The sequence below is a fragment of the Manduca sexta genome, chromosome 28, assembly GCF_014839805.1.
Source record: "Manduca sexta isolate Smith_Timp_Sample1 chromosome 28, JHU_Msex_v1.0, whole genome shotgun sequence".
NCBI classification, from domain to species: Eukaryota; Metazoa; Arthropoda; class Insecta; order Lepidoptera; family Sphingidae; genus Manduca; species Manduca sexta.
The window spans coordinates 19202329-19227990 of record NC_051142.1 but is presented as its reverse complement, the minus strand read 5'-3'; the positions used below and the strand labels follow the sequence as shown (position 1 = coordinate 19227990).

Genomic DNA, 25662 nt, shown 5'->3' with positions numbered 1-25662 from the left:
GATGACCTCTAAGACGTCGTCAGTTTCCTCAAGATGTTTTCTTTCATCGTTATAGTTTACGAGTATAATTGATAAATACACATATACAGCTACGCCTTATATTAAGGTAGGCAGAAGCACAATTGGTGCACCGACTTTTCGCCGTAGATTTTCCGTCCCATGATGTGAGAGAAGGTGAACTTATTACCATATCCTTCATAAATTTTAGGCTAAGAGTAATTAGAAAAATTCAATATCAAATTGCCTGAGCCGAGGATCGTACCCGAGACTTCAGCACTGCAATCATACCTTAACACAACTATGGCACCGAGGCCGTCCATTGACATAGAATACACGCATTACTTGGAAAGGTCAGAGGTGTGTGCCTTGGGTTCAGAATCTGCGTACCTACTTTTCGGCAGTCCTTTCCATTCCTAAGTTATTGTGCGCTACTGTAATATTGGTTTGTTAATTTGTCCCCACATGCTCTGAAACGGCTCCACAGATATATTTAGCTAGTGGTAGGATATATTTAAATCCGCCCGGATAGCGACCACCGTACACAAGTGTTAAAACCCGCCATAGTGGTCCACGTAAGCGTGTCGCGTTCCGGGATCAGTCTGTGTATATCCAGGTCCAACAGGCCGGCATACTTGTGTCGACTACCGACGGGTAATCATCTCTCGTCAGTCGACGTTCTATTGGACTCCACTTAACTGACCATCAGATGCATTGAGGACGTTATGCCGCGCACGTATGAAAAAATATAGGAGACTTTATTATATATGATCTTACCCTACCTTTTAAAGCTCATATGTCATCTCTTATTTTTGTTAACTGAGAATTGTCACCCAAGATATAAAACATATAGGCTTTGTTTTGTACGGGCATTGCAAAGTGACCTGAACCTGATGGTAAGCGACGTGGGATCCAGATAGTCTTGACAGATAAAAGTTGATCATCCCTCGCCACTCGCCAGTCGGCACAATTATGCCGGTCTGTAATAGGCTATTGCTAGACCAAGTTAATTTAACTGTTATCTCATTGTAAATTTAAATTCCATAGTTCAGCGAATACTGCAGACACCTACAGCTTACAATGATAACCATGGCAATATAACCGCGCTGTTAAACTGTCTTCCAAGGGTTAAAGAATCAAAACAATAAATCACCTTAAAACAATATATTATATACAATTATAATGCAAAATATACAAAATACATAATATTTACTTAAACAGTATACAAAAAATGTTTTTACGCTATTATGACAGCTATATATACGGGGTAAGCACACATGCATACACTATTGTGTTTAAGGTTCAAAGAACTTCTGTTCCACGACAAAGGAGCCTTTTAATACCTTTTAACAATCTTACAAATCCAGGCTCATTGCTGCTACGGATTTTTGGAGAGATGATTACCCTTCGGTAGTCGACACAATTATGCCGGCCTGTTGGAACCGGATATACACAGGTTGATCCCGGAACGCGACACACTTACGTGGGCCACTTAGCGGGTTTTGACACCTTGTGTACAGTTGTCACTATCCGGGTGGATATTAAATATAGTGAAAACCGGTTATAGCGAGATTGAAGGGACCACCGAATCTGGGCGCTATGTCCGATAGTTGCTATAAACGGTACTCTTCTTATATGCATCTATTTAAAGGGACCTTGCTATTTAGTCGTTATAACCAATGCATCGCAATAACCGGTTTCTACTGTATATTCTACCTTCAGCAAAGGTTTGATTTCCTTGTCAGTCTTAACATTTTTTGGAAACTCCGAATTATATAATACTTATTATAATCTTCCATACACTAAAACTGTATAAAGGATGTAAAAAAACATTATCTTAATCATACTTTTATAATTTTATGGCCATATTTATAATACTAATAATACAATATGATGGACGTAAAAGTACATAAAATAACAATATTAAGAATACTATGAGGCTAACTTCCATCCGCTCTACAAGCATAAAACTTATTCAATTATGTTCATAAGATCGAATAGACGTTAGTTTATATAGTTGGATCAAATCCTGAATCGCCTCAAACCTTGCTACACAACCATACTTGAGAGAACTCAATAAGAATTTTGAAGGTATAAGTCTATCGACTCGTAGACCATCTTGGACGGAATTATTTTAATTATAATTTTTGTTTTATGGTATAAGCTGGTAAATAAGTGGTCATATTTTCAGTGACCTCCACGGCTCATTTACTACATAATTTCTTAGGAATCATGATCGTACTGCATTACAAATAAGGAAATTGTCTAAAAACGCGTACATCGCCTTCAACATAAGATCAGTAAGCAGAGATGCCCTCACAAAAATGGTGGTCGCGATAACGCATTTTTGCGCCATATCTGGCACAAATTGCAGACTCTGGGCAGATACAGTAAAAAACACGGTATTGTATATGTTTAACTTTGTTTAAAAACATTTCTCGTTACAATAGACTTACCAGCTTAAATATCGGTCTGTCACCCTTATCTTACTAAAATTATTAGCGCAGTCACCTCATATGCTGCTATAAATACCTTTGTTTATTGTTAACATGATTTATTGCTAATCTTTGGCGTTAAATAATGCCCTTGAACTACCGCTGAAGCTTGTGCAGTTTACCCTTGAAGTGATAACGATATATCGTTCTGTCGTGTCGGATGTTTTTTTATTACCAGTTTTATTAACAATTACTAGGGCCGGATTAGCCTAAGGCAAATGAGGAGTCTAGGAGCCCTTGGTCAACAAAATAAGTGATAATTTAAATTAATATTTTGTATGTCATAAACTCGTTAGCGGATGATGATTTTGTTGCGTTGGCTATCTTTTACAATATATTTAGTTTTAGAATTCAAAATTTATAAAAAATTATCATAATGATCTATATTCTAATATTCTATTTATTTGTTCCTTCTATGAAAAATATACATTTAAATAACGAGAATCCCATGCAAATCGCCGTCTTATAGCTTTTTTATAATCTGTTAATTAGGTAATGGTTGAAAAAAGATTTTTGTTTGTTTGTTGAAAGCGAAAAGAGGCCCTTAGATGTGAATTTTCTAGGGGCTCCGATATTATTAATCCGGCCCTGACAATATCAGTTTTTTACAGGTACTTTTACCGAATCACGACTTGGCAACTCAAGACTTACTTTAGCTGTTATTTTTGTTAGTTTATGAAATGGTTATGTTCTTATAGATGGTGAAAATTATTACCGAACTACATATTTTACATATTTGCCTAGATCTTACTCTGTTGCAAATTATTTAAGTTATTATTCATCACGAAAATTGGTAAAAAAAATATTTATATAGTAACAATAATCAGCAAGAATTTTTTACATATTAAGGCGCGTTCAAATTAGTTACAAAAGAAACGCGCGGCTTCAGCGCGACCGTCGCGCGGCAAGTTAAGTCCGTAAAAGCTGCCACACCAATAGTCCATTGAAATGTTACATTTTTAGGCCTTACCTTGCGTTTTTTAGAGGACGCAATTTTATTTTTTTGAAGTGTAGGGGGGGGTCAGTCTAAAGCTAAAACCAAGTTTGTGGGGTCGCCACCCTTGTCCCACGGCCGCCATCTTGAAAATAGGGGTTGAAATGGTTTTTACGATATATCTCTTAAACTATTTATCTGACAAAAAAAAAATGTATAAACACTTTTTGTTGCAAATTAAATTCTCTACAACTTTGGTCTTGTAACTTTTGTCGTAAAACTATAAATAAAAAAGTTATAAGCGAAAATGTTAAGAAATTCAATGTTAAGCAATGTCCATTGCAACGTCATCAGAACGTGTGTTTATAAGGTTCATAATACTTTTTTGTACTCATTAATACCCAAATACCCAAGGGACCATTAGGGAACAAAAGAACATCTGCCTGCTATTATTACTATTATTTCTAACCTCTCTTATTGTAAGAATAGCTGATAATATTGTGTTGAAGTTGTCGTTCAACTTATATCTTTTATATTTCTGTACGTGCGAATATATTTTATTCTGTTTTTAATTCTGCAGACGATTTCGAATGATTTTAGACACGATTTTAACTTTAGTGAAAACTAACTACTTTTTTTTTATTAGCATTTTGACTTTTAAAAGACTTTTAAAAGTCAAAATGCTAATGAAAAACTTACTTAGGACAACTTCAACACAATATTATCAGCTATTCTTACAATAAGAGAGGTTAGAAATAATAATAATAGCAGGCAGATGTTCTTTTGTTCCCTAATGGTCCCTTGGGTATTTGGGTATTAATGAGTACAAAAAAGAGTATTATGAACCTTATAAACACACGTTCTGATGACGTTGCAATGGACATTGCTTAACATTGAATTTCTTAACATTTTCGCTTATAACTTTTTTATTTATAGTTTTACGACAAAAGTTACAAGACCAAAGTTGTAGAGAATTTAATTTGCAACAAAAGTGTTTATACATTTTTTGTCAGATAAATAGTTTAAGAGATATATCGTAAAACCATTTCAACCCCTATTTTCAAGATGGCGGCCGTGGGACAAGGGTGGCGACCCCACAAACTTGGTTTTAGCTTTAGACTGACCCCCCCTACACTTCAAAAAAATAAAATTGCGTCCTCTAAAAAACACAACCCCAAATGTAACTTTTCAATGGACTACAAAGCAAAAGACGAAAGAGCGAATTAAATTTGTTGCTAAGTACTACGCGGCTGACTTAAAAGCGCCCTAAGAGTAGAGTCAGTGTGATATTTGGAGTATCCTATCGAATATATCGTTATCAATTTTCGGAGTAGACGTTTTGAACTTTGCTTCAATTTAACTTCCTTTTTTTATTAAGAAGCTATCTTATGCCCTAAACCTGCTGCCGTGCTTCTGATCCATTTGACGTAGGAAGAAACCCTGGTGTAGACGCCAGGCCTGGCTCTTCTCGCACACCCTGATCCCCAGGAAACCACACCCTGCAACTGCCACCGGCTCTGACCTTTGCAGGCGAGAGGACCCCCCGAATCTCCTCGACATGCGTCAACGCCACCCGAAAGAGTACCTAGGAAGAACATATTTATATTAACCGATTTTCGGAATTATAACCGATATCATAACATTTTTAAAATTTTAATGATAATATTAGCAGGTGCTTCGTCGAATAAGAAGCGCCTGACTGTAAATAATAGCAAAGTTGTCTAGAATTTGGAATTATATGTAGAGTATGTTTTTTATGCTACTTATTTTCAACCGTAAAAATAATAAAACCTTTATCGAGTTATGATTGAACTTAGAATTTTAGGGTAGCCAAGAAGCCAACTACTACTACATTGAAATTAAACTAATTTTCCGGATTCTATCGCGGTTTTTTGTTTTTTATTTTTCTCCCGACGTTTCGAAGACTTTGCAGCCTTCATGGTCACGGGGGGGACTGAGGTGTTGTTCATCCGTAAAGTCAAAGTTACAATATCTACCTACATTTTACAATTATACAACTTTTTTAAAATTTTAGCTGTTGGTGGTCCGATCTACGCAGAATGAGCTCACAGTGTCTTGAAGTCTGGCAGCCGGTCTTTTGGGTTCCGATTTAATTAAATGTAGAACTGGATCCCAGAAATTAGTTTAATTTCAATGTCTAACATTCGCGTAAATATAAGAAATCATTATACTACTACATTGATTAGGCTAAACACTGCTAAGGTGATTATTTTAAATTCGCAGACTTATACTTACCCGCACATATCATAGAGTCCAGAATCGGCTGCTGTCTCCCTCCAAGGACCTGATTCTTTCTGCAAGTGGCCAAGTCCATGACGGGTACCGCAGCTGCTCTTAGTACTGGAGCGAAGTTCTCGTTACTTTCTGTAATAGTAAATTATAATTTGAAGAAGATAGTCTACCTCGTCCTAGGATGTGATAGGAATCTATTTTTTACAGTCCAATTTTATTAATTAACCAAGAGTAACTTCGTCAAAGGACCGACTGGGATGATACCACTGTCACAGAAAATGATGTGAAGTAAGTAAAGCACAAACAAACATTTTTTCTAGAATTTTGAGTTCAACTAGTTTTTCGGAAGCTAACATAGGAGGTTAAGTAGTTTAAAAGTACTACCAGCAATCGGTAGGACGTTGATAAAAAATCATACTTAATATATTCTTTCATACATTGAAATAAAGAAAATGCCAATCGTCAACATTGCTTTACAATTTGATCAGGCGCTCGATTGAAACTATTAGAAAAAAGCCAATCGTCAACATTGCCTTATAAATTGATCAGGCGTTCGACTTAAAGTATTATAAATTAAATTATTCCAGAAGTACGAACCTCCCTGTAACCCCCAGCCCGAGACAGCGCACCACTGTCCTACGGTCTCTGTGGCTTCTGGCAGACATATCGGCCGCACGTGAGAGTTGAACTGCATGCCGCTCCCGGACTTGGATACTAGGATCACAGCAATGTCATTGCTGTGGGGGCCGTCTGGAATTAAAGATAGTTTCATAAACATAAGCAGGTAAAAGGCCACTCTTTTGAACGATGAGGTTCCAACTTATACCATGAATGTTTAGGCTTGTAGAGTTAAATTATAATTAATTACGTTTAATTAATTCAATCAATTTAAACAAAACTGTAATTGTGAAATGTAGGTAGATAATGTAAAGGCAACCGGACAACCAACACCTCAGTCCCTCCCCTGACCACGAAGGCTGCAGTCTTCGAAACGTCGGGATAAAGTCATAATGTAAAAGACCGCGACAAAATCCGAAAATAGTTTTATTTCAATATTACCTTTAATATAACGTCTTTTAATAATAACAGGGATTAGAAACATCTCATAGAAAGAATTAAGTCACGGAACGCGCATTTCTGGGTGATAATGATCATGCAACATCAGATGACTATCTTGGTAATTTTTCAATCTATACGATAGAAGTAAACTTTACTTACTTTTCCTAAAGTCCGGATGGGGCACCACCTTTTCCGCCAAGAACCTGTGCTCGTGCTTATCTTGCACCTTCAGCCGATGCTCGCCGACCACCAGGCGGATGTGGTCCAGCTGGAGAGGTTGCTGGAATGACAAATCATACATTAATTATGTCGACACTTGACAGTGTATAAAAAATTCCAGGGTTACCAATTTTGTCGGTCAATAGAGATTTAAAAGAAATCTGGATAATGATTTTAAGTTTCAATTATTTTGGTCCTTCGAACTAGATTTTGGTACATATACATGGATAATGTTGAAATTATTTTAAATATTCTTATTTACATTATCGGACGAGAAACTTAGGCTCTCTTTCTTTTTACTAAAGCCAGTGCTTTATATTGGCATCTGCAACTAACAGTTATTGTAGATCGTACAATCCCTCAATCGTCCTAGATATGAAACTTACTTTATCAAAGCAATGTGCGGCGGAGAGCACTAATCTCTCGGCGATGACAGCGCCCCCACAATGATGCTCGAACACCAACTTATCAACATCCAACATCTGGATCTCCACCTGGAATGGATTTTACTTTCTTATAGCTAGATTATACGTTTTTTCTTCTCTTTTTAGACAATTTTCGGGTAAATATTGTATAATTAAGAAACACTTTATCTACAGATTGTAAATCTAGTTTTTGCCTGCAGCTTCGTCTGCGTATTAATATTCATAGAATAAAGGTTCAAAGCACCTTCTTGGTTTAGTCGCACCGTATTTGGGACGAAGACCTGGAGGTCTTCCAGGTTGATTTCCAAGATCGGACAAGAATGTATAGGTGTCTCAATGCAATTGAACGGGGACTACATCACCCAGACGGGGTTGACTTAGTAATTAAACTAAAGCGCGTAGATGAGTATTCCTCAAAATAAATGTATGTATAATAGGTTTTAGAAATGGTATTGCGACATTGAAATAAAACTATTTTGCGGATTTTATCGCGGTTTTTATGTTATAGTTTTTCCTGATATTGCAAAGACTGCAGCCTTCGCGGTCACGGGGCGGAAGCAAAATAGTTTTATTTCAATGTCTAAAATTCGCGAAAACATTAGAGATCATAATGATATTACGACTTATTACTCTATTAAATTTTATAGATTGTATTAAGACATAATGAAGATAAATGGGACAGAAAATTTTGTAAAAATATTTCGTATAATGCTATATCCGTCTGTTTGCAATTACGGGCGTTCTAATCGAAGGAAAGCTTTAATAGCCGCATAGGTAAATAGTGGATTTTTGACTTTCTTAGCTGCACGTCTACAAAGCTGTTCGTTAAATGCCACGCACATAATTGCAAAAACACTGATTCGCTCCTATAGACGGAAGCGGGCCCTTTTACCTTACGTACACTTATTTTGAGAAATACTTATCCGCAACATGTATAACTATCTTACGTTGGTTCTACATTTTTGCGTCTACTAAACATAGTAGATTGAAGAAAAACAATAAAAAAAATATATAATCTATATTAAGGCGATACCTCAAGGTCCATTTTCATACATTTTGTTTCACCTTTAATCTGGGTAACTTAACAAGTATTGGCAAGTAAAGAATTTAAATTCACGTCTAGTTAGTGATTAGTTCTCGCAGTTGAAAGAAAAACGTAAAAATAATTAATAATCATGGATATTTCGGCCTTTAAAATTTAATATGACGAAATTTAATATGACGAAATTTTAAAGGCAGAAATATCCATGATTATTAATTATTTTTACGTTTTTCTTTCAACTGCGAGAACTAATCACTAACTAGACGTGAATTTAAATTCTTTACTTGCCAATACTTGTTAAGTTACCCAGATTAAAGGTGAAACAAAATGTATGAAAATGGACCTTGAGGTATCGCCTTAATAAGGGACAGTATAGCTCATTAAAAAGTGAAACTAATTTAAGGACCCCTGACTATCATGTATATTCTTTACAAATAAATTTCCAAACTTTGCCTCTTGTTAGTGAGGATTTTAAAGATGTCACGAAAGTGAAATTCTGCAGACGCATTTAAATCAGGTTTTAATATTTAAATGTGTAATACTATCATATCATAATCCTCTTACAGCATCGTTAAATTCTTTACAATCAATATCCTGCGGTTTCGATCGTTTTAAAGAGAGTAAAGAGGATTTATGCGGTATGTTAAATGTCAGTCAATGTTAAAAAATTTGATGAGTATATATTTGAATCTTCAGTTAGTCTAATAAGTGTAGAAATGAAAATATTTGGTAAAACCTTGTGTCAAAAATCATTGGATTTAATTAATCGTTTATTTTAGATATTTTGAAATTGCTTTTTTTTATCTAGATTTAAATAGGGTTGGTTTTAATAAACACAGTTCCACCATAACCGTTAATTTGAATCTTCATATCTTTATTATAATTAGATGACCTTTGCAATGACCTGAATGCAATTGTATTTGAATTTCGATTTTTGGTCGCGACGAATGGATCGCACTCATGAATAAACCATAATCGAGTGGAACGATTATTGCATTGTTACCTCGATTGTTAAATCGATTGCATGAATGAATAGCAATGGATTTAAACGTATTCTTTACTCTATTCACGATCGTCTACGATCGTAGTGTTTTTGATATGACCACATTAGATTTTTTACACCTCTTTTTAAACCACTATCACTTGGTGATGAGGTGGATCGAAATTTAAAATAAAAAGAACCTTGATCCTTTACTTACTCATCCCAGAATAAATCAATGAAAGAACAAACTTTTTTATTCGTATTACATAAAGGTAAAAAGTGAAAGCGAACCCGTTGACAGATGTCAAACTTGTGTCAATATTTACGAAACAGCCGCACCGGTGCCAGAAACTGAAAACTGGGTCGCGTTATGTCATTAAAACAATAAAATTTCAATAACAATGTGAGGAGCAAATGCAATGGCGTTCAGAATCAGCCACGCGTTTTGCATAAGTTGGCAAACGGGAGCTCCTGGTCTTCATAGTTCATAAACACTTACAAAGTAAAAGAATAGGGATTAAAGTGAAGATAGGGGGTGTAGGGGGTCTCAGTACTCACCCCTTCCTATAGCTTTTGCGATTTTTATTGTATTAAGTTTAATTTAAAATAGAACTCGTAGATTAGGAACATCGTAATTCAAAGTTATATTGCTATTATTTTTGGGCAGGCGTTATATACGTGAGGAGCTGAGGATATAGCATCGTAGTAGTCTTCTTAGATCTATATCTATCTGCCGTTATCCTTCTCGAATATAGGGTTGGGACAAAAATTATCGTTGCGATAATTTTGCCGGCCTTACTGACTGTGTGTGTCGACTAACACCAATTTGAGAGACGAACCCCTGTGTCCCGATTTATACCCTTTGTGTTGCGAACTCTTACTATCCCCTGAGTACGTTATGTAACGATCTGTATCTGAATTGGCTATATGATAATATAAATATAATCACATTGGATGTAACTCCTGTAATATTAAATAAATGTTTTACGTAGTCAGCCACGTAGTTGAACTAATTCAAAACTTTTAAATTGTTCAGGTGTGCGGCTGACTGTAGGTACCTATCCAATATTCTTCGATCAAGATAAGTAGATTAGTATCCAAATAAAGTATCGATTGACAATAATTTATGCTGAGCTGTTCGAATTGCCAATAATTGCCGTTAACTGTACTTTGGTTAAAGGACAAACCTGCCAAGGAAACGCGCCGTAAGGACTCTCCGTGCCACCGACGATCCTTCCATTCCTCGTGGGGTTGAAGTCCACAGTCCTTGTGCCGCACTGCACCTTTTCACCCTTACCACTTGACGGTAAAATGTTTTGGTTGAAATAATTCGATGAAAAACTACTGAAGGCTTTTGAAGGACGCGTCCTGTTTTTATAGTACTCCATGTGGTTTACTTGACTTAGGAAGAAGTCGGCGTTTATTGAAATTATTGATAGTGCGATGAAGTATAATTTTGGAATCATTTTTATGGGTTTTGTAAAGTTTTTAATGAAAAATATTTACAATTTTTATAGCGTCTTATTTATCGTTTCGAAGTTTTTATCAAAAGTTTATATACAAAGATATATTACTTTGTAAATTTTTATATTAAAAAATTACAAGATATTTTAAAAATAAATCACTTTAGTTTTTTTTTAATTCAAAATACACGAACTGGCCACAATTTTTCACTAACGATTTTTTTTCTGCACTTTGTTTTAAAAAGTTTTTTTAACACAATACTGGCTGGTTAAACATGAAAAAAACAATTTAAAAAGAACGTACGTCCATACATGGAGGCAACCGAAAACGTTCTGATTACGAATTGATAGGAGCGATTTATTTTTTTAAACTGGCCCAGCAGAGGCATGCATTGTGCGACATCGAAAAGTGGGTCGAAAGATGTGTCTGAAGATTCGACTATTGTTAGATGGCATAGAACGGATTCCTTTGTTCATCGGCAGGTCAAGGTAGAAAAAGTGCATTGTAAACAATGTTCGAATTTGATCAGATTTGTTTTTTGGGTTAAATGACTAACTTGCTTGTTAATGAATAGGACGAACTGCAAAAACAATAACGCGTAATTCTTAGTCAGATGCCAGACGATTGAACACACGTTTCGGCAATCTATGTCCATTGTTCAACGGCTGACGAGAAAAGGGACGAGAATAAACAGGTTAAAATTTTATTCTCAGGAAAGAAAATAATAAAGCATTTTTCGAATCAACAAAATTTATACAAAATAGTGACCGATCTAACGAATCCACATCATCCAGGTTCGTACTTTTAACATGAAGCTCTAGGACTGATAAGCCTATTGGATGCTGAAGGCTAACTGTCAATCCTACATTTCAAAACACATGATTTTAGACAGGGTAGCGGCTAAGGCGCTTAGGTAAATTAATTGGCAAAGAATGTCGCTTCTTTACGAAGTAATAGTATTCTTTGACGCAAGTGTTACGTAAATAAACGCATAAATAAATAGGAAGACGTGCATCTAATGGACCCACGATCGGCGACAAAATGCGGAGAAAGCAGCGGCAGTCATTGTAATAAATTGAACCGTGAATTAGCCTTCGGTGGCCTATTTGGAAATATTAGTTTTTTTTATTGTATAGTATCAATCCACAATGTCCCAATGTTGGGCAAAGGCCTCTTCAAGATCCTTCCATAAATCAAGATCCTGCGCTATGGTATCAGTTATTTTTAAATGACTTCAGTTCGTCCCGCCTCTATTTTTTGGTCTACCTCGCTACTTAAAAGCAGTGCAGGGCTCCACAAAGTAAAAATCCTGGCCCAAAACTCAGGCACATGACAGACATGACCAGCCCAGTTCCATTTGAGTTCAGCAGCTTTCTGGGTGGAAAGTAGTTTATGAAGCTACAATAAGAATGTTTAGTTTAATTATTAAAATCCATTGATGTGGTTGCTTTATGGATGAAATATATTGTTGAAGCAATTGCCAACTAGTTATATGGTGGTTATCAATTTAATTAAAGCAACTGCCAGTATTATACCAATAATTAAGAACTCGATTCTGTAATTTTCTATCGTGTTTTCATCAAGTTTTCATTCTATGGAGCCAAACGAAGAACTGGACCATCTTAGCAAAACCATCAAAATCCTCGTTTTATCTGGCAGTATCTCGCGTTAGTAAGCTGAGCTGAACTCTCAAAGTTAGAAAATAGACCTTTGAAACAACCATATAAATACAAAAATAAAACATGAAGATGCGTTGCAACAACAAATCTCATGTATACTGAATAGGCCTTTCAATGTCAGCTATTATCTGACGGTACTGCGCGGATTTTTTTACAGAATGTTAAGGCATATCACTTTTACTCATATAGTTTTAAAACAGCAAGCTGGTAAATCGGGCATTGGTTGAATGAATCTGAGAGATAACTGGAAGTATGACTTATTAAATATTTGTTTCGGTATTATTTGCGTTCGGGGTTGTAAGAATGAAAGTAAAAAATACTTTTATATTTCGAAAGCCAGAGGTTGTTCGGGATCTGACAAATCCTCTCTAGGTTCCTTATTTATTATCTTTGTCATTAAAGCTACAATTCCTCTGGCGTATTTAACATGGGTATTTCTAGATGATCTACATTTATCTTCAATCTTTATAAATATTTAGATATCTTCCATCAGTTATGGAATGTAAATCTTAACTGAGCATTCGTCCCAATTTTTCCTTTTCAGAAAATGATGCAGCGTTTATTTATAAGATTTAGGATAACACCAAAATACTTTTATAACTAAACCTTGATGCGATTTATGACGTAATTGACTAGTTTTTTTGCAAGTGCTTTCACGTGCAGAAATAAAGCCTGGCTGGTTCAACATTTATTATTAGCATATACTACCCTAATTGTGTTCTCATCTCATATCATGTAAGTACATATTCTCATATAAAAGTGTAATAAAATTAATAACTTAAATATATGAATCAACCAATCAATCAGCCTGTCTCCATCCACTGCTGAACGTAGGCCTCCCCAAGTGAGCACCAACCGTCCCGGTCTTAAATATGTAGAAAATATATAAAATCGAAAATAATTCTAGACCTAACCTCAGCCTGAGCCTAAACAGACCGCAGCCTGAAACCAGATAATACCGCCTTAATCTGCGACCTAGTTGCAATAATTTATTCGTATTTGCATTTTATCTACTGTATTTAACTTTGACCCATAATAATTTTGTTACAAAGGCCGTTTGTGTGTTGTACGGTCTGCAAAACCTATACCTATAGGGAATATTTAAAGGGGATTGAACCGTAAAATAGAGAGTTCGTAGGTAATGGATATTGTGAACAGAAAAATCTGCTTTAAAGTATCTTGGATAGTAACTGTAGTATATGATAAAATTGTCCAAACAACTTCGCAAGTCCCAAAATCCAGATGCCTTCCTCGTTCTCTCTTGGGAAGCATTTACCATTCTTCCGGCTGAAGGAATCTCCTTTCAGTAATTGTTACCAGCGCGTGACCCAACTGCTTGTTGACCTTCTGTTATAAAAAACAATCCATCTGATAAGAAGTAAAAAGAATATGAGTGTACAATTTTAAATACCTTTAAGATTTGTAAATGCGCAGGCTATTAGCGGTTTCCAGTGATATTATATTTTTTTGGTATATTTCCTGTTTAATGTTACTGTAATTTCTCATGATATATGAAATAATATCAGCATTATTAGTTTTACATGCGGTGGTTATTTTAGAATTCAAAGGTCTGGGTCTTTTCAGATTCTTTTTTATTTAAGTAGTCTATACCTGGTATTGCAAATTGACTGTACTGGACCTGAAAATATGGAGATGTCCATACCTCAGAATTTCATACCTCGCTGATCTCGACGTTTGCTAGGATTACGTGCACATGTGTTATTTTCTCGCCAATACAGTCGAAAACAAACCTAAACCCTTTTCGTTTTCCTTCTGAGACTATTCCTGTGCGCTCGATCTCTACACCGAATAAACGTCCAGGAACAGGGAGACATTTGTCGCGGCGCTAGGCACACAGTTAAGTGTGTATACCTCATGGTTGCTAAATTCACATTGAGGCCTATAAGGGCCCAGCGAACAATTCCCCTCCTTCTGCACCAATCCTACGAGGGTTCCTATACTTCCACTACACTTCCCTTCCCGTAATATTCCTAACTTTCTTCCAGGCCTCTGTAGTCCTTAAACCGGTGGATTCCAGTACCCAATTCGCAGGTTTCTCCCGATGTAGACTGTAGATTCCCTTACAAAAAAGCCCTTGCCTTTAGCTATCCTTATCATGCATTGTTTTTGTAATCTATACTGACACAGTTAGAAATGTACTTCAGTGTAACAGTGGGATGTGTTGCATCACTCGTTTTCTAATTCCTATCAAGAGAGTGGTTAAATGAGCATGTAGGTTACCAGATTGAAAGATATCGGGCTATATTTTTTTATTAAACCTAAAACCGATAATTTGTGGATGTCTATATGGAGCGCTAACAAAATTCGGGACCTCGTATGTATTATTTTTTTTTTAATTTTGCGGACATGACAAAGTGTCCCCACTGCACCTGATGGTAAGGGTCTGGATAGACTTAGAGATAATCATCCCTCGCCAGTCTACATTACGGCTTACAGGCTTATTGCACTGGTCAAATAGGAAATAATTCCAACTGTTGGCGGGGCTATAATGCTACAAATTGGGACCTATGGCTACCATATCGTCCATTAAACTTCAGAGGAGTCCAGGGATCGCTGTTGGAGTAGATCTTCATCATTTAAAAGTTTAATACAACGGCTATTAGAATAAAATGACAGACGTTTGTTAGTAAGGCGGTGAATATCACAGCTTCTATTACTGGACTTAACATTTTATGTCTCAGGATGATGAACAGAGGAGCAGTGGCGAAGCTTCCATATAATCTGATTCCTACCGGCTTCTCTTTATTTAGAGTTTATGTAGAATCTCATTATCATTAGATACGATTTGCAGACTGCATTTTTGCATATTAGTACCTATATTTTGTGTCGGGTTTTCTATGAGAAAATTTCTCCTTTCGCCACTGCAATGGACTGCCACGAAGTACTTTGTAATTCAAACATCTATATAGTGTTGTTAATTACAGGTGATCGTATCGCTTATCATCAAACGAGCGACACGTTCGTCTCATCTTTCAACTACAATAAAAAGTTCAACGTTCCTGAAGGTTAGCATACCTACAGGTCTGACGGGTTTGCAGAAAAAGGAGTGGCATTAGGGAGGCTTGGCTCCGATACGACGGTATACTCACATTACAAATTATTTATGAATTCGCTCACAGCTTTTTCACGAGGTCTCTGAATATATAATCTCTTTGTCCCTCAATGAGAAAGGGGAATACACTTCCGAATTCCAAACAAACATTGGCACAAGGCGCGGTTCATTTTGTTATAACAGGAATATGGTATTGTGATCCTCGGACAGATGTTGTCAATGTTTGGTTCGAATTAATTAGGCTCCTAACAGCTGATGTTACTTTAAAGATTGTGAATATTATGTTTGAGGTTAAAGTATCGGGAAGTAATCGCTAAATGAATTTCATTGAAAGTCTATAGACCAGGTCTCGGATTAAGGTATTAGAGAATACTTTACTGCCGATAAATTGCGTGGAAATTTAATTCCGGAAGAACATCAGCCTTGTAGACTTCCAGACCCTGTAAAAGAAATGGACACATACACCCTATTCAAAACTAGCTATGTTTTCTTTGTGGTAGTCGTAAATAAACAAGAAAATTTAAAGTACAAAAAAAGACAGACTCTATATTTTAACTGTTCTTCAAATTAACTGATAATATCTCACATTATCGTGAGTCCAATTTAAAATTTTCTGTTCTAACCCTGTCTGCTGATGCTGACTCATAACTAAATTGATTTTTAAAATGTTGTCGGCACCTGGCCATGTCATTGTATCAGATTGAAACGGTACAGTTACGTCCCTCCAAATGTCATATATCATGAATCATTTGGAAAGTGGGCCGGCAGAGATACTTACGATTATTGTGAATCGGGTGTTAAGGAAAAGTCAATAAACATTTTGAAATGATTTATGCGTAAGCGCACGCGTGTTTGATAGCGTAGGTAGATATACTAATCTAATTACGGTTCGCATTTTACATATATGTTGTACGGAACAATCTATAGATAATATATTTTTAATTTAAAATAACGCCCATTATTATTGTGTCTAACATGAGCATCAAACATAACACTTCTTGGTCTCATTCTTTAAAATTACAAGATCGTATACTACGGAATGAACTTTGCGTCCCGCTTTAATACTAATAATAAATAATATCAGCCCTCTCAGAGGGATTAGGTCTTAATCCACCATGCTGGCCCAGTGCAGATTGGTAGACTTCACACACCTTCAGTATTCCTATAGAGAACTTCTCAGATATGCAGGTTTCCTCACGATGTTTTCCTTCACCGTAGCAAGCAAGCGATAATTCACAGAGAATACATACATCATTTTAGAAAAGTCTAAGATGTGTGCCCTTGGGATTGGAACCTGCACACATTCGTCTCGGCAGTCCGTTTCATACCCAACTAGGCTAACGCCGCTTTTTTACCCGCACCCTGATTTTCTGTGCCCTAATTCCTCAAACATTGGATGAAATGATACTAACGCTTGGACGTCTCTTGGCAGTCGCCAGAATTTGCCGGCCTTTCGAAAGTGTTCCCTCTAGATGTAAGGCACAGTACACACCCACGCGCCCGCACAATACATGTCACATGACACCGTGTGACATAGTGACATTTCATTTGTCGAAAAATAGGGTTGTGATGAGTAGCGTTATATTGACTTTTAGGTTTAAGATTTCGTTATAACAAGTTATATATAAATGTATGTACGTTCGTTATTATAGGTAGTCTTTTCTCTTATCATAGCTAATAGAGTAGATAATTATATTATAATAATTTCAGCCCTGTATTACATACTATCTCACTGCTGGGCCTGCTTTACTTCTGAGAAGGATTGGACCTTAATCTGCGACGCTTGCGTAGTGCAGACTGGCAGACTTCACATACCCTCAAAATTCTTATAGAGAGCTTCTCAGGTATGCAGGTTACCTCACAATATTTTACTTCACCGTTAAAGCAAGCAATAATTCACAAAGAATACGCATATACTTTAGAAAAGTTAGAGGTGCGAGCTCTTGGGTTTCGAACCTGTATACATTCGTCTCGCTAAACATATGTCACAAGGTGATGACTGCAATGAAGAATATAGTTCTTTGTAATTCAAAGCTCTGGATAATGTTGGTACTGTATAAGGGGTTTGTATCGCTTACCATCAGGCGAGCAGCATGTTTGTCTTGTAATTCAAATGTAATAAAAATCTATAACGGTCAAATGGTAACCCTAACCGTCTGCCCACGCCCAGTACATGCAAAATCTCCGATGCATCATTTCTCTTCCTATATTGATTTATAATCAGTAGTGGACATTGACCTTTCGTATTTTTTATTAATTTAATGAAAAGAAAGGTATTTATTGTGACAAAGTACTTAGCAAATATAAGCATATATTTTATTGATAAGATTTGAAGGGTTTAAAATTTATCTAACTACCCACATCACCTAAAATACCGCATAACGTTTATTATTTTATTTTTTAGGGATAAAAACAATTTCATGAAAGTAAGATTACAAATATATAGCGAACATATTAGTACAAATAACTACATTATCCTCATTTTACAGTTCCATATTAACGGCCATTGCGAGCACAAGCAAACAGTAAAACAAAGAAAACTCTAAAACTGTAACAATAATTACAATTTGAAAAATAACTTCACACTATTCCTAGTTCCTAGTTGTTTATAGTACTTCTTATCAGGAAGCTTGCACGACTCGTTACAAACATACGTTGCGTATGAAGGTCATAAAATTTAATAGTAAAACATGGCTGCCCACGCTATGACAAATGACAATAGCATGACACCGGTAACACATTAACCTAGACGTGAAGCAATAAATGTCAATGGCCGTTTACTAGGCCTCTTCATGATTACTTTATTTAATGAAACAAGTGGATTATCCAGGTACCAGCTCGATTTACGGGCGATTTCAATAAACTAATTCAAACTCTAGTTCATTAGGCCTTTTCGCGATTAGCTTATTTAATGAAACAAGTGGATTATTCAGGTACCAGCTCGCTTTACGGGCGATTTCAATAAACTTACCCAAACAGAATATTACATATAAACCAATTAAAATAATTTGTAAGCATGTGAAACAAATTTTGAAAGATTCATATTGTGGGGTAGCGGTTTGAAGAATCGTTTATTGAAATTGGCCTTAGTTACTCAGGGATAAAGTCGATATCTATAAGTGCAGGAGTTTTATAGATACCTATTTAGTACTTATTTCCAAAGATTATCCCTTTCACACCCCAAACGTATTGTTTCCCCATGCGCGAGTTTTCTTTACTTCAAAGTAACTTCTGAAGCTCGAAACTGATGAAGATAATGTAACTTGCATGGTCAAATTTCTCAGGGGTCTAAGGTACCATTAACAAAAAAAAAAATGTTGTAAGCGGGTCCACATAAAGGACTAATAAACAACATCAAATATATATTTTACAAATCAAACAATTTTAAACATGGCTTTAGCGACGGCGCCCGCCTTCAAATCTTTCATGGCGCTCTCGTACTCCGACAAGGCGTATGTCTTCACTCCGAGCTTGTTGTAGTCCAAATACCTGAAAAAAATACATAGATTTAGCTTAATACTATAATAATAATAATTCTTTATGTCCACAGTAAGTGAAATATACACGGAAAATGACAACATAGTAAATGTACACAAATAAATTGACATTGGTGTTTATGCGCTACGGTATCCAAATAAAGATTTAACTTGTGTTATGGATAAATACTGAATCACTCAATTTGATATGAATGTAAGATTGCGGAATGCTACGGTGGTGACATGTGTGGAGTGACAGAGGATGTAGTAACTAAAATTGAGCAGGGTATGCTAAGGTTGTTTGGGCATTTGGAGACGATAGACTATCATCCAGTATTCCCTTATATATCCTCTTTATCAGCCTTGGATAAGATATATAAGGCGAATGTGAATGGAAAAGCCGGTTTTCTAGTGTAAAACTAGGCACTGTTTTTGCAGTGCTGAATTACGGATATGAGAGAAGTACCACCGCTTTGTCAATTTTGGGACCGGGCGTCAGTGTGCTGTTTAGTTCTAGAATAAGAACATTCGTTTAATAGCATTGTAGTGAGGCTTCACATAATGTTTTAGAGTGACTGGATATATGTATGTTTAACGACGAATACGTAACTCTTCCTACCCTAGTCTTAAAATATACATTACCTGCTCCCCATGGCCTTGATCCAGCCGATGGCGTTGGGGAAACTGAATGGGTTTATCTTAACCCCAATAATGGTTAGCTCTTTGTCGTAAATCTGGTACGGGTTAACCCTGGAAATAAAAAACCGATTGAAGAACTGGTGCTAGGTCTCTCATACGTGAGAGTCGGCCTGGGTCGGCCTGTCTGCCGCCAAGCAGTTTGTAGTCACTGTTGTGTTCCGGTTTAAAAGACATTGTAGCTAGTGTATCTACTGGACATAATAAGACATATATCATATCTCAGGATGGCGAGCGCAGTGGTATCCCAAACAATGCTTTGTAATTCAAGGTGTTGAATGGTGTTTCTATTGTTTATGGGCGGTCGTTTCGCTTACAATAATCGGAACAAACGGACTATTTATTAGACAATCGAAAGTCTAATAAATAGTCCGTTAAAAATATGAAAACAAAGATGTGCTGTTAATATTACGAAAGAGCAGTACAGATCAGACAAGAGGATATGGTATATTAACCTAATTTCTTTTAAGTGTGTTACTGCAATAAGAAGGTGCTTATACTCACGACGCCTGATGTGTGGGTGGGCAGCAACCAAACAGAACGTATTTACCGCCAGGTTTTAGGTAGTTGAAGGATATTTCCATCACTTTACCAACACCTGAAATATAACACTTGGATTAATTTATTTTAACTTATATTTTAACAGTAGGTACTCCTTTCACACACAATATGCTACTTTTGGTTTATATTATAAGATACACCAAGAAAGTAGTTAAGGATGCTTGTAAAATCATAGTCTTCAATAAGAATAAAACCCACTTACCAGTGCAGTCAATAATGACGTCATACAATATCTTATCCTTCTCTAAAACATCAGGCGTTACTAGTCTGAAGCCGGTATCTGAAAATAAAATTATTTCGTATGAAATCGATATGAATATTTAAAAATTTTCCATAATCAATTTCGAAGGTATGTGAAGTCTACCATTAGGCCAGCGTGCTAGACTTAAACCACAAACCCTCTCATTAGTAGAGGACACCCGTTCATCATACAACAATAAGCTCCTAATATTATAATGATTAATGTCTTGAAAAACCGTTAAAAGGGTAATGCATTACCTAATTTCTTCACGATATCTAATCTAGCCTTGTTCATCTCAGACACTGTCACATCCCTGTGCCCGTGATGATGGAGGGTCGTCACCCAGAGGTTTCCTGAAAGAATAAAGGTGATTAGTTGATACTTTATAATACGTAGTTAAGTGTTTATGAGAAGTCCCAAGACTAATTACATATCTATAGCTTGCATGTCTTGTTATTGTAGAGACCGTAGAACGAAGTATTTGATATATCTACGCGTTCCTGAGAAAGGGTTTTTACAGATAGACAGACGGACAATTTGCTTTAGAGCATTGATTTTCAAAATGGTCCTGGTGGACCCCCAGTGGTCGACGGAAGACTCGATGGGGCTCCACATTGGTGTAATCAAAATATGGGGATTCACAATTCGTAAGCATATCCACGAAAATTTATCTGGTTTGATAGTAAAGAACGCAAATGTTACCTTGACTTCACCTGTCATTGTAGACATAATTTTTTTAAGAAGCTCAACGACTTGCCTTTAAAATCTGGCATATTCTGGGGAATATGGTAGAAATTGAACTTCAAGGGGTCTACCAAAACCAGCAAAATTTTCAAAGTGGTCTATGAAAAAATTTAGTTTGGGGACCTCTGCTTTAGAGGTATGAAACCCTAAACAAGTAGGTTTTAGGTACCATCATGCTTTTTTCGATCCCAATATTTCTCCAGCACCTACCTTGACACCACAATCAAGTGCCGTAAAAATCAACAGGTGCCTCTCAATACCCCCCCCCCCCCCCCCGCCTCCCATAAAGGCGATAATCAACTATCATAATTGTTATCTAAAAAAAACAAACGGTAATACTATTATCATATTACTTAACATGTAATAAAGATTAAACAATTGTTCAAAGTGTGTTTTATCTGCTTAATGTGTTTATGTTTTTATGATTGTAATTGAGTTACGGACAAAAATTTTACGAATTCTAGTTTTGCTAATGTTATAAATGCTAAAGTTTGGTAACAAATTTGGATATTATGTAAACACAGAAACTGTTGTCTAAATTAGCACTCGGATACATCGATTGCTGAACTAACTAGCAGCCTATAAAAAACCATCCAAAAACACACCACGCTTTTATCCGCAAAGGGTAGGCAGAAGTGTAACCAGGACACATGTTTAGCGAAGTGTTCGATGATATGATATAATAAGGGGAGCTTCTCGCCATATCGAGCATAAATTCCAGACTCCGGGCTAATATTAAGCAGAAAAACCCAATAAAAATCGAAAAGCAGAAAATCCCGGCCGGAAAAGAAAATCGGCTGTTAGTCGATTGTTTGGTCTTGGTTAGTCGAAGCAGAAAACCCCCATTATCAAACGTTTGGTTTCTCTTTATCTTAGAAAATGTACATTGAAATTATTAACCCGGCAAAATATTGCACAGACGATAATATGACGAGGCAAAAGATAATAATAATATGAGGAAAATCTGTATACCATATATAACATCAGTTTTACTTACCAATAATACCAGCTCCGACTATCAAGATCTTTTCGCCGACGAGCAGAGGAGACGCGCGGTCGAAGCCATGAGCCACGCAGGAGTACGGCTCGCAGAGGCCGGCTGGAAATTATGGAAGGCAAGTCATTTGCAGAAGTCCTCGATTAACTGGACAAGGGGAAGTGGGTTATTCCAGACTAACGGACTTTCTGAACCAGTTGTTTGGCTTTAGATTGCAAAAGTAAGTATGTTTAGCAATGGTAGCTTAATTTGAGAGATATTGCACGTGATGCAAGTCCATTGCAGTCGAAATCTCATCCAAATAAGTATTTATTTCATGATTATCTGTTATGCCGATCAAAATTGTTGAATACATTTGCTAATTGCAGGTTTGAAATTGGACAAAATCACCACTATTGTGATTTCTATCGTCTGTATTACCGACATGATTCAAGCAAATTTATCAGGAATCATCGCCCATTGTTTCAAGGACATTTGAAATTACATCATGACAGGGCATTAGTCCAATTTCAGTATCGATTGTATCTTTATTAGTACAGACATGATTCAAGCAAATTTATCAGGAACCTTCCCTCAGTGATTCAAGAACATTTGACATCACATCATTACAGGGCGTCAGTCCAACTTTACCTGACTGACATACCTTGCTCAGTAGTAATTCCATCAGGCAGCGCGTACACCTGGTCCTGTGGTACGCAGCAGTACTGAGCCCAGCCACCGTCTTTCCAGATGCCGATAGTGCTGTTGATTCCAGCAGTCAGGCAGTACTGGTATTTTCCTTTGCGGCAGAAGTCGCAGAGGTTGCAGGCGCTGGCAACAACAGAATTTTAATTTTATTTATTTTCGGCAAGGGTTAGAATTATTTTTCTATTAAGGGAAAGAATAGTCCAAGTACAGTTCAGACCATATAACATTATGTCGACCAACGAGAGTCGATGTTTCCCTACTTCTTTGCTATCCCAAGATATTGCTGGATGGAAATTGGTACATCGACTAATTCAAGATAATCGCTGGAGCGAACCACTATGGCGTCTATCTATGTACATGGTGGTCGGAAGTGGGTACGTTTCAGCACGTAATAACCCAGTGTGGTGGGCGAAAGACCTATCCTCTCTTCATAATTAACCGGTCTGTAGCATTGGGATAGATATACAATACACATATATTATTTAAACAGTTGTTGAATTGTGTAACCTTGAAATCTAATCAGATTGTTTTAATTAAGTCCCGTTATCAAATGAACTCGAACGTTGAAGTTCATGTTTTGTTTGGACCTTTGAAAGATTACATAACACAAAAAAAAAACAAACACACATCATGTTTTTATTACCGAATGTGATAGAGAGTGAGCCTATTGTTATATAAGTCACAAATTCTAATAGTGAGAAGAAAAACCCAAATATCACCACCCGACCCTCCATTCGACCCGGAACATCAGATCAACGGTTATACCGCGCACACAGTATAACTACGCCACCAAGGCAGTATTTTTTAAGATTCAGAATAGATCTTTATTTTGCATATTGTACTAAAAATTACCAGTGTAAATGAAATGCTTTACAGCTATCAGAAGTTTTGAAAATGTTAAGGATATATTAATATTTTTAATGACCATCAATCGTATCGTGACTCCATCGAAACATTATTTTCAAAGCAAATCAAACAGTCTAGTTCGTTCGCATTAAAACTGGTTTCAAACCTATTGATTGTACTTAAATTGTAAATGTGATTGTTTTTAAAGATGTTTGGATGATTGAGAAAACTCTTGAACCACCGAAAGAGTTTAGATTGTATGTTTTATCGCACAAAGTTATCAGAAGTTCTGAATTAAGATTGGTAGGTAAAATTTAATTTTATTCGAAATCAGTTTAACTATTGGAAAGTTCTACGCAAACCGCGAGATCTAAACATCGAAATAATCACTCACCGATTTGGGTCCACTACTACTTTCTGTCCCTTCTTAAAGATTGAAGCCTTGCCTGCATCGTGTACTATGCCACTGAATTCGTGACCCAGAGCCAGGGGACGGTCTTTGATCGCCGGGAACTCTCCCTGGAAGAGAAATGATTTATCTAAGACATAGTAAGATAATACATGGAGTTATTAAAATGAAACTATTCTCCGGATTTTATCGCGGTTTTCATATTTTAGTTTTCTTTCGACGTTTCGAAGACTTTGCAGTCCACCTCGAGACCACAAAAAAACGAAAAGTACTTTAATTTTAATATCTAAAATTCGCGTAAACATAAGAAATCATTACATGAAACTATTACCTAATAGACGTAAAGAAGCTTTACTGGACCACATATGTTATTTGATTAAATGTAATTGCACTATCAAACGAAAGAATAAACTGAGTAGCTTTCTGCATGAAGAATGCGCTGGCACGACCATGGTGGTAACAACATCTCACCAACCAAATTGAAGTTAGTCGTTGTGTTTCATACGGCAAGTTCGGATCCCCAAATAACCAAATTAAAAGATTAAATAGTCTAAAACTAAACAATGAACAATATCTCACTTGGATAATATGCAGGTCAGTTCCACAAATGCCTGCGTATTCCACTTTGACTAAAACATCAGTGTCGTTGACAATTTTTGGCATCGGGTATTGAGCATCGTACTTCAACGTTAACGCCTGTCCGTCGAAGACCACAGCTTCCATTTTCTAAAAAAAAAAAAAACATTTTACGCGGGAACTATATTTGCATTCCAATTGTTATGCCGTTTGCAGACGAAAAACTAAACGAAATTGGTTCAGTTTAGCTCACAAAGCTGAGAGAATTAGACTTAGAAAATAGTTTAGTCTACATAGATTCCAATGTATACACGAGTATATAAAAGTATATCAGTTATGCGAGCTAAAGTAATTTATCTTAGTTTTCGATATGGAACCCGCATTATGTTATCGCAAACATAACACATACCTACTAAAGTAATAAAAAGTGATGATAATGACAAACTTAAACAAAAATATCTCAAAATTACTTAAAGATGTCAAAAACTCTATAAGCCACATTTAAACTAATAATTCATCATACGAACTAATACGCAAAAATTACATTAAATTCAAATGATTAATTGAAATTAAATAATTTATATGGGAAGTTCTAAAGCTTCGCTATCGCGATTTCTTTACTAATAATTAGTATGTTTAGTTGCATCGAGATAATATAATTAATCTTTAACCTGTTTATTTAAAATTTCCAATTACTGAAGATGAACACGACCTCTCACACCGCACGATGCAAGATAACTCCAAGTTGATGTATTTTACACGAAGTAGTGACTAGTGGAGTAACAATGATGCATCGGATACTGTGTA

At 36.2% G+C, this 25662-nt stretch overlaps 2 protein-coding genes across 2 annotated transcripts; both read right to left on the bottom strand.

Annotated features, from left to right (window-relative positions):
• Positions 1-4605: 4605 nt before the first annotated feature.
• Positions 4606-11208, bottom strand: LOC115446368 (trypsin). The gene is made up of 6 exons (XM_030172999.2): positions 10594-11208; positions 7344-7451; positions 6898-7018; positions 6277-6429; positions 5683-5811; positions 4606-5011 (listed from the first exon to the last, which is right to left on the bottom strand). The coding sequence occupies exons 1-6, from the start codon at positions 10870-10872 to the stop codon at positions 4800-4802; spliced, it is 1002 nt and encodes a 333-aa protein (XP_030028859.1). The 5' UTR covers positions 10873-11208; the 3' UTR covers positions 4606-4799.
• Positions 11209-18939: 7731 nt separating this feature from the next.
• On the bottom strand, positions 18940-25641 carry LOC115446355 (D-altritol 5-dehydrogenase). Its single transcript, XM_030172976.2, has 10 exons — positions 25527-25641; positions 24859-25005; positions 24265-24389; positions 22981-23147; positions 22338-22439; positions 20854-20949; positions 20558-20635; positions 20299-20392; positions 19741-19848; positions 18940-19111 (listed from the first exon to the last, which is right to left on the bottom strand). Exons 2-10 carry the CDS (start codon positions 25000-25002, stop codon positions 18997-18999), a joined length of 1029 nt encoding a protein of 342 aa, XP_030028836.1. The 5' UTR covers positions 25003-25005; positions 25527-25641; the 3' UTR covers positions 18940-18996.
• Between the last annotated feature and the right edge of the window lie 21 nt (positions 25642-25662).